A 9,878-nucleotide genomic window follows, 5' to 3' on the forward strand; every position below is an offset into this window, starting at 1 on the left:
AAGCCAGTATTATAGAGGTAAGCCATCAATACCCGGCAGCAAAGGTTTACAAAAAGCTAAATGTGGCTTAGTGGTAGAGTGCTTGCCTACCATGCATGAAGCCCTAGGTTCAGTTCCCCAGTACCAAAAAAAAAACAGAGAAAGATGCTAGTGCTGCTGTGGCTCAATTGATAGAAGGCTAGCCTTGAGCAAAAGAGGTTTAGGAACAGTGCCCAGGCCCTGAGTTCAAGGCCCACACCAATAACAACAAAGCTAAACCATCTAGAAACAGAGAAAGGAGCTGAGGAGACAGAACACTTACCTAGACTTAGTTTTGATACCTAGCAACAAGAAAGGGGGAGGGGGAACAAGGACAAGGTATCTAATTTACTATCAATAGAAAAGGTAACTGATACAAATTTTTTAGAAGGTATATGTCTCAATGGTCTTAAAAAGTATAGGCGGGCACCAGTGGTTCACACCTGTAATCCTACTCAGGAAGCTGAGATCTGAGGACTGCGGTTCAAAGCCAGCCCAGGCACAGAAGTCTGAGATTCTCATCTCCACTTACCCATCAGAAAACCGTAAGTAGTGCTGTGGTTCAAAGTGGTAGATCACTAGCCTTGAATGGAAAAATTCAGGGATAGTTCCCAGGCCCCTAGTTCAAGTCCCATGATGAACTAAAAAAAGGGGGGAGGGGGCAAGATAATACAGTAATAAAATACTACATTTTAGAGTACTATGTAGTCATAAATACTCATGATGCTGAAGAACATTCAGACAAATGAGAAAAATATTTAAAATTGTAAAGAGAGGCCAGGTATTGATGGCCACACCTGTAATCCTGAGGATCAGGTTCAAAGCCAGCTGGATTAGGAAAGTCTGTGAGACTTATCTCCAATTAACCACCAAAAAGTTAGAAGTGAAGGTACGGTTTAAGTGGTAGGGCCTTGTTCAAAGGAGCACCTAAGACAGGAGTTAAAGCCCAAGACACTCTCTGACAACTCTCTGACTCACTCTCATCTTCCCTCCCTCCCTCCCTCCCTCCCTCCCTCCCTCCCTCCCTCTCTCTCTCTCTCTCTCTCTCTCACACACACACACACACACACACACACACACACACACAGCTGTTTCCAAAACTGTTAAATAAATTTGTATTATTTCCATAACAGTAAGAAAAGAAATAATATCAATCCTCTTCCCCTCTTTGAGGACATTCACATGTTTGTTTCATTTTTCCAAAAGACCAATTTGAAATATGATAGAAGCTCCAAAACAACGTTATGTACTTCAATCTAACATGTTCAGTTTTAGGTTCCTATCGTAAGGAAAACTGAGGCTGAGATCTGAGGATCACAGTTCAAAGCCAGCCCAGGCACAAAAGGACTCTTATCTCCAATTAACCTCAAGAAAATGGGAAGTGGGGCCTCGCTCAAGGGTAGGTCTGGTAGCCTGAGCTGAAGAGCTCAGGGACAACGCGCAGGCCAAGTTCAAGCCCCATGACCCACAAAAAAAAAAAAAAAAAAGAAAAAAAAAGAGAAAGAAAACTAATGAAACAAACACAAAACGGCAAAAAGTGGATAAAATTATACATACTGAATATCAACATTGTATATAACTATTGGGGGGGAACATGAAAAATTTTAAAGTACACTGGCTACATTTGATAAAGTAACCACAGAAAATGTTATTGCTTTTATATATTTAAATCTTCAATCTTTTCTTTATGAATTGTTCTATATTTTCTTATTCAAGTGCGTGTGTGTGTGTGTGTGTGTGTGTGTACTGGGGCTTGAACTCAGGACATGGGCACTTTCCTTGAGCAAGGCTAACGCTCTACCACCTGAGCCATAGTGCCACTTCCAGCTTTTTCTATATATGTGGTACGGAGGAAATTGAACCCAGGAATTTGTGCATGCTATGCAAGCACTCTGCCACTAGGCCACACTCCCGGCCTCTGTCCTCTAGCTTTACAATGCTGGCACTCTACCCCTTGAGCACTGCTTCACTTCTGGCTTTTTGGTGAGCAAATGGAGACAGATTCAAAGACTTCCCTGCCTAGGCGGGTTCTGAACTGTGATCCTCAGATCTCAGCCACAGGAATAGCTAGGATTATAGGTATGAGCCACCAGCACCTGGTTATCTTGTATTTTCTTTAGAGAATGAACAGTACCATAAAAGAGAAGGAAAGGGAAGCCAAATCTCTCTCTAGATAATAAGGAGAGCATTCTTAAATGACAAAGAACACACTCTAGTCTATCCCTATATATACCTTCCCCAGACTAAGACTTAGTTACTGGAAGGTCAAGGGGATGAAGGTCCTCTCTGTGGTCTGGGGTCTTCTCAGTGGAGTCTCTGAACAAGGAGGTTCCTCTGACCAGCTGATCTCCAGGGCTCTTTCCCTCCCCCAAGATCTATTCCAGCCTGAACTAATTCACCAAAATCCCCAGGGCTGGGGGAAAAAAAAATTCCACCATAGTGATTTGGAACCTGATATTTACTCCAAGTTTTTCCCAGCCCCTTTCTGTGTCAAAGGAGGCTCCTCAAAGCCTCTCAGATAGCTGGCACCCAGGCTAGCTAAACCACTTATGGTCAGGCCCACATTGTCAGTCATCACCACAGAAATATGAGGAGGGGCTAGAGCAGGGACAATGCTGTCACAGAGCCCCTTCCTCTTGCCTGAGAACCTCCTCCTAAATGACAGGGAGTTTTCTGGCTTGAGAACAAACTTTCAGAATCAGTTTCAATTCCATAATAAGTTAGCACACACCAAAGGCAGACTGTTACCCTTTCAAAGCCCTTAGAGTCCTCTACCACCCTTCTTTACCTAAGGAGAATCAGCCAGAATATAAACATTTAAACAATTGAGCCTGGGTTTAATCTAGTTGGGACCAAGACACTGACTGGGGTTTTATCAGACTAAACATTGTCTTTCACTCTAGAACTAACAGAGCAGAACTCTAATAAAGTCTAACTTTCTCAATATTCAATATAATGGGAATTGCTATTCAGACAAAGAGACAAAGAAGGATCCTGAAAGTATTATAATATTTTTCCACTTCTTTTTCTTTAACACCAAGGGCCATCTAAAAATAACCAATCAAGAACTTCTGCTGCCACCAGGACTAAGATCAGTACCCCACCATATTTATGATCTATTTACAGCCCACCAGTCAGGAAGCCCTAGTTTGAGGCACTAGGCTAGGTTAAGAATCCTGTGCTCAATATCCTGAAAAAAAATCACCTATGGCCTCATGCCTCTAGCTTTCCAATCTCTGCTTACAAGTCCTGGGTCAGATCATGTGTCTATACCACAATGCCAGGAGCCTGTGGTCTTGACTCAGCACTGATACAACTTCCCCAACCAGGGTGCTTTTTCGGGGAGGCTTCCATAGATACACTGGGGCTGGGGATGTTCTGTAGCTAACAATAGCAGGCATATCCTGCAATTATCTATAGCATATCCACAGTTTCATCAGATTTCTACATCTAAACTCCCTTTTGGAGAATAAATGATCTCAATCACTGCTGAGATACAAACTTCATTTACTAGCTGTTAAATACCATTAAATCCACAACAATCTCAAATGACAATTATATGTGTGTGAGCGTGCACGTGAGTGCGTGCGCATGTTTGCGTGCGCGCCAATTTTGGAGCTTGAACTCATGGCCTGGGTGCTGTACCTTGGCTTTTTTTTGCTCAAGTTTAGTAGTCTGCCATTTGAGCCACAGCTCTACTTCTAGCCTTTTGGTAGCTAATGAAGAATCTCATGGACTTTTCTGCCCGGGCTGGCTTTAAACCATGATCCTCGCATCTCAACCTCCTGAGCAGTTAGGATTATAGGCGTGAGCCCTTGTTTTTTTTTCCAGTCCTGGGGCTTGAACTCAGGGCTGAGCACTGTCCTTGGGCTCTCCTCAAGGCTGGCTCTACCACTTGAGCCACAGTACCACTTCCGGCTTTTTCTATGTATATGGTACCAAGGAATGAAACGCAGATCTTCGTGCATGCTGGGCAAGCACTCTACCACCAGGCCACGCTCCTAGCCCCCAAAATGTTTTTATTACCCCTATTTATAAGAGAAAAATAGAACTCAAATGAGTTAACTAATAACTTGTTTATTAAGTCTGAGGCAGGGACTCGAACTCAGTACCTGCCTCTTTTGCTCACTGGCAAGCACTCTACCATGAGCCATGCTACTAACCCCTCAAATGTTTTACTAAGGGGAAACTGTGGAGGAGGCAGTATTTGAATCCACATTGGCTTGACAGTCCTACTTAACCAGGACACTAGTAATCCTCCCAAATAGTATTTGCATAAACCCAACCAATTACAGATGGCAAACTGAGAAAGGACAAGGTAAGAAAAATATAATTTGTCTGATTATTATCAAGAAAAGAAAGCCAGATGCGATGGCTCATGCCGTAATCCTAGCTACTCAGGAGGCTGAAATCTGAGAATCAAAGTTCAAAGCCGGCCAGGGGACAAAAGGATCTGAGACTCTTATCTCCAATTAAACTCTAGAAAATGGGAAGTGGGGCTTGGCTCAAGAGTAGAGTGGTAGCCTTGAGCTAAAGAGCTCAGGAACAGTACCCAAGCCAAGTTGAAGCCCCCTGAGCCACAAAAAAGAGAAAAAATAAAAAGAAAAGTTACTACACTGAACACCTACTGAGTGCCAAGTATATTACACACAATCTTATCACAGCAAGAATTATTGGCCCATTTTATAGATGGGAAAAAACTAGGCTCAAAAAAGACATTTGAGGGCTGGGAGTTTGGCTTAGTGGTAGAGTGCTTGCCTAGCATGCAGGAAGGCCAGGGTTTGATTCCTTGGTACCACATACATAGAAAAAAAGCCAGAAGTGGTGTTGTGGCTCAACTGATAGAATGCTAGCCTTGAGAAAGCTCAAGGACAGTGCTCAGGCTCTGAGCTAAGGCCCAGTAGTGGCCAGGGGGTAGGGAGAGGAGACATCTGCTGGGGGCCCGCAGCATGGCCTAGTGGTAGAGTGCTTGGGTTCCATACCTTGGTACCACATACACAGAAAAAGTGGAAAAGTGGTACTGTAGCTCAAATGGTACAGCGCTAGCCTTGAGAAAGCCCAAGAACAGTGCTTAGTCCCTGAGTTCAAGCCCCAGGACAAAAAAAAAAACAAAACATCTGCTAAGAGAGTCCTTGCTTTTGCATCTAACTGCTCAAGAAACACCCTGGAGCCTGTCCATGGGCAAATACCTAACTCACTACCTATTCCCAAAGGATGGTAGAAATGATACCTTTCAGATGCTGTAGAAATACCTTTAGGGGATCTCTAAGAAGAGTTCAAGTCACCATGAAAAAAATGATATTTCTATCAGGAAACTAAGGTTAAACTGGGTTCCAGTGGCTCATACCTGTAATCCTAGCTACTCAGGAGGCTGAGAGCTGAGGATCACAGTTCAAAGCCAGCTGGGGTAGGAAAGCCTGCTCTAATTTATCAGCAAAATGGCACCAAGGGCCAGAGTTCAAGCCCTAGGATGTGGGATGGGGGCGGGGAGAGATAGGTTAAATCTCTTCCTTTCCTGAGACAACTAGCCCTAGCCTGCCCTGTTCTGTTCTAACCCTCAATCAGTAGCAGCTCAGGGATACAGATACAAAACCAAAACAAAAGTATGAGGAAACACCAAATCAAAATTTTATACAGAAGGATTGCAAGTGGGTGGTCCAGTCCCCTATTTAATCTGAGAATCTCTGGGCACTCTGATTAGTAACTACCATACTAAGTATGCTTGTGAATATCAATTCATCAGTTTCCTAAACAAATAAGCCAGAGCTCCAAAGAAGACATGATGGACTCTGGGTCTGAGTTCTCACAAAAGCCTGGCAGTCCTGACCTCAGGAAGCCTCCCATCTATCTCAGACCATCCCTTTCTCTAATTTTATAGCTAAGTGGTATCAGCTTGCTGGGGGTTTCCACACCCCCACTGGAGTGCAGATTCCCTCCTACTCTTTCTCCTAACAGGCAAGCTCTTGTTCTCAAGGGCACTAAGTCCCAGTCCCTCCTCAGCTCCTGAGATGGTCACAATACATTAGTAATCACTGACTCACTCCATCCCTCAGATGAGGCTGGAGGAAACAGAAGACCACAGGATGTGTGGTCCAGATCCCTTTGGCCCTTTTCAGAGCTGGCAGGCAGTGAGGTGCCAGTGACACAGTTTCCCCTTGGAACATCTTCTTGGAACGTGGTGGACCCTCTCTGAGTTGGCTCTGATGCCAGTGGGCTGATGTCAGGCTCTCCACTATGGGAGAGGCTAGGATCTCTAGACAGTTCCAAGGCTGCCAACAGATCTAATCTCCTTCTTCCAAGGCAGATGAAATCCAATAAGGCTGCTAAGTCTACAACTTATCCCTCCTCACAGGCAAAGGCAAAGGCAGCCCTTCAGCTATACCAACAATAATGCCAGAATTATTACTGCTTCTTAAGAGGTCTTTGAAAAACAACTATTTCACCAAGTTTCTCAAAGACTTATTTCTGCTCACAAATGTTTCTTTCTCCAAAATTTCATGTTTAGAGCTTCAACAGATACTTCAGCTCTGTAACCAACTCATAATCACTGACTTTAATGTCCAATTCCCACAGCAAAGCAGAATTCCCAAAGTTACAAAATCTTATCCATGAAGACTATTTTGGAGCTTACAGAAAGATTACAAAGAAACACAGGCAAAGCAAGACAAAGTAGTCAGTAGAACTTACCATGAAAAAAAGAAGCGGGGGAGGGATGGTTTGTGTATTGTTTCAATTGGGGAAAGGGGAACAAAAAACAAAAAAAAAAACCTGGTGAAATGGCTTATCCACATGTTCAGCCTTTTAGGCAAATCCACTATAACTTAACAGGATGCCTTCAGGGCGTTCTGAAAATAAGTAGAATGGCATCTCTATTCTACTCGCTACCAGTACTGCCAACCCCCTCTCCGTTCTCCAGCTTCCCCCCCAAACATCTGGTCTGGGCTGGGCGCGGGACCTACTCACTCCCTGGGAAGCCTCCATGTTAACAACAGGAAAGCCAGACTTGAGAGGCTCCAGAGCGAGCCGGCCCCAGCTTCTGAATTCGTCCCACCAGCGAGAATCGGGAATAGAATTCTCGGCCCCGGTAGACTGCCGGGGGAGGGGGAAGGAGAGAGTGGGGAGAAATGAAGAGGGCAGAAACGGAGGAGGGAGGGAGGAGAGAAGTCTGGATCTTGGGGGGGGGGGTGTCCAGGACTGGGGAACTCTTGTTTCTCCTAAATGCTCCGTGGTTCCTTCAGGCGTTGTCCCTAGGTCCCCGACGGGGCTGTCCCGCGCCGCCAGAGGCTGCTCGGAGGTTCCCCGGGAACAGGCATTTGGGAGGCCGGGGTCTGTCGGGGGATCTCGGCTGAAGGAGGTGGGAGCGGGAGCCAGGGGGGAGGTGGGAGGGAGGGGAGAGGCTGGGCTCGGTTCTTACCAGCACCAGGGCGAACCTCTCCTCCAGCTCACAGGGCTCTGGCATCGGCATCTTGCCGGGCGGCAGCAGCAGCGGGACGGGGGGCGGCTCGCCCGGGCCCCCCTCGGCACTCTCCAGGTTGCCCATCGCGGCGGGGGCCCCCGAGGGGGGCCTCAGCCCCCCGCTTCCACGCGCGGGCGGGGGTCTGGGACTCGGCGGGGTAGACCTGGCTCCTCCCTCAACGCCGACTTTTCCAGTCCTGACTGCGCTGCCCCTTCGGGGGGCGCCGGTGACCCCTTCAAGAGTCCCACGGGCGGCAGCGCGCGGGGAGGGCGGAGGCAGCGCAGCAGACAGCAGCACCTCAGCGTCGGGGACAACGGCGGCCGGCTCTGGCTCCCCACGCTGCCTCGCCGCTCCCGGCGAGCCGCCCCGGCGCGGTCCCTCCCCGCCCCCCCCCACGCTCTCACTTCCCCCTCCCCTCCCCCCTGCCTCGCTTCCTCCCACCCACTCCCCGCCGGGACGTAGGCAGCCCCGCTAGCGAGCGCCGACTGCAGCCCGCGAGACGCGCGCCGGGTTCGTGCAGGCCACGCCCTCCACCTACGGGCTTTCTGAGCGTCCCGCCCCACTCACGTTCGATTGACAGCTGCGACTGCCAATCACAGAACCTCCCGCCCTCGGCAACCTCGTGCCTAGAGCGGAGCGCGCCCTGGCGGTCCCACTGAGCACGCAGTCACCATTGTTGCTGGAGGGCCTGTAGGGGAAAATGTGTGTAAAGGGTGTGAGGCTAGCTACGAAACAAGTGCAAGGGCTCAGATGGGAGACCACATCTATTAAGAGTAATTGTAAGGCCAGACATGCCTGTAAGTCTACTCAGGAGGCTAAAATCTGAAGGACTGAAGTTTGAAGCCAGTCTAGACAGAAAAGTCCAAAAGACTCAATTGACTCCATTAATCTCTCTCTTACGCAAGAAAAAGTTGAGTCAGAGTCGAGATCTCGAGCTCAAGCCCTGATTACTCTTGAAGAGTAACCATGTGAGGCTTTGTATGTGACCTTAGAGAAGTCATGTCACCTTTACAGCTTCTGTCTAATAGAGATAAAAAAAAATACCTGGAAAATGTGGTTGAAATGATCATGTGACCTGATGTCTTTTGGGGGCGTAGCTCATTGAATGGATTAGGAAAATCTGGGTTTACTTCCACCCGTGAACTCACAGAGCCTTGGGTTACCTATTTTTTCCCCAGCTTTATTCCTTAAACGATACCGACTATAAATACCCGCTCCCAAGGGTGCCTTGAAGGGTTAGATTATGGAAAGTACTTGGCATAAGTAGCTACTCCTTTCACCACCATCCCCAGGTTCTCCTAGAACTGAGGACTAGTGGCTGCTTACCTAGCCCTCCATGGACAGTATGCAGTGAATATTATTTGCAGGACTGGGGATTGAGTGTACATCAAATCTCAGAACTTCGGTGCCCTTCACTCACTCTGGGCTCCCTGGGCTTGGCATTAGGAGTTGGGTTGGGTTTGCACTAAAAAATAAAAACAATCATGAAGGAGATGTATTTGAACTACCATCAAAGGAGGAGGAAGACCCTCCTCAGACAGGGCTGAAACAGATTAAAGCATTTAGGAAAGGATCTTATCAAAGTTCAGAAGCTCATGAGGCTGATATGAATAAGAGGCGGGAGAACATTTTGGCTCACTTTTTGGTGGACCACCATTGATGATGTGATGGACATCTGTTGTTTCTGCCCAGGTGACATTCAATCCTTTTCTTCTAGTGATAGTACCCCATTTTCTTTTAGGGAATTACTTTTTCCCTGTTCTCAATTCAAGTTGAGCTAGACTTTATCTCCATTCCAGGAACCCAATGACCCAGACCTGCTTGGTTTTAGAGATTGTCATTTGACCTAAATAGACTATAAGATTTATGTATAAGGGTATAATGAGAATGATCAGAGGTGCTAAGTTGTTACAATGGACACCTTCAGCCTTTAATAGCCTCTTATCATTACTCATCATATCTCAAGCCTACTGGAGAATGAAGCCAATGTGGGAGAGGAGTAGAGATAGTCTCCCCCACCCACCCACACACTGCAGTTTGAATTCAGGGTCTCTCACTTGCTAGCAAGCACTCTACAACTTGAGTGTTTTGGGAGGGTTGTTTGTTTTGGTCAGTCCTCGGGTTTGAGCTCAAGGACTGGACACTGTCTCTGAGCTTCTTTTTCTCAAAGATAGCATTCTAACACTTGAGCTACAGCACCACTTCCGGACTTTATGTATGTGGATGTGGTATCAAGCAATTGAACCCAAGGCTTTATGCATGCTAGGCAAGCACTCTAGCACTAAGCCACACTTCTGGCCCTGACAGTTTTTTAAATAGGTACTGCCTAACTGGCCTCAAATTACTGTAGCCCCTACCCATGGCTAGGACTGTAGTAATCTGTCAGGATTAGCTGTTTAATTCT

At 46.9% G+C, this 9,878-nt stretch overlaps 1 protein-coding gene across 5 annotated transcripts in view; it reads right to left on the bottom strand.

Moving 5' to 3' along the window:
* Fmnl3 (formin like 3) overlaps positions 1-7,861 on the bottom strand; it is a 60,641-nt gene extending 52,780 nt beyond the window's left edge. For all 5 annotated transcript variants that reach the window (XM_090325361.1, XM_090325352.1, XM_090325359.1 and 2 more), the window contains exon 1: positions 7,433-7,861. In XM_090325361.1, the coding sequence (XP_090181487.1) occupies positions 7,433-7,558 (126 nt within the window). In that variant the 5' untranslated portion in view covers positions 7,559-7,861. The remainder of the gene's footprint in view (positions 1-7,432) is intronic.
* Positions 7,862-9,878: the final 2,017 nt, after the last annotated feature.

Source organism: Megascapheus bottae, chromosome 2, assembly GCF_031878675.1.
Source record: "Megascapheus bottae isolate mThoBot1 chromosome 2, mThoBot2.hap1, whole genome shotgun sequence".
NCBI lineage: Eukaryota > Metazoa > Chordata > Mammalia > Rodentia > Geomyidae > Megascapheus > Megascapheus bottae.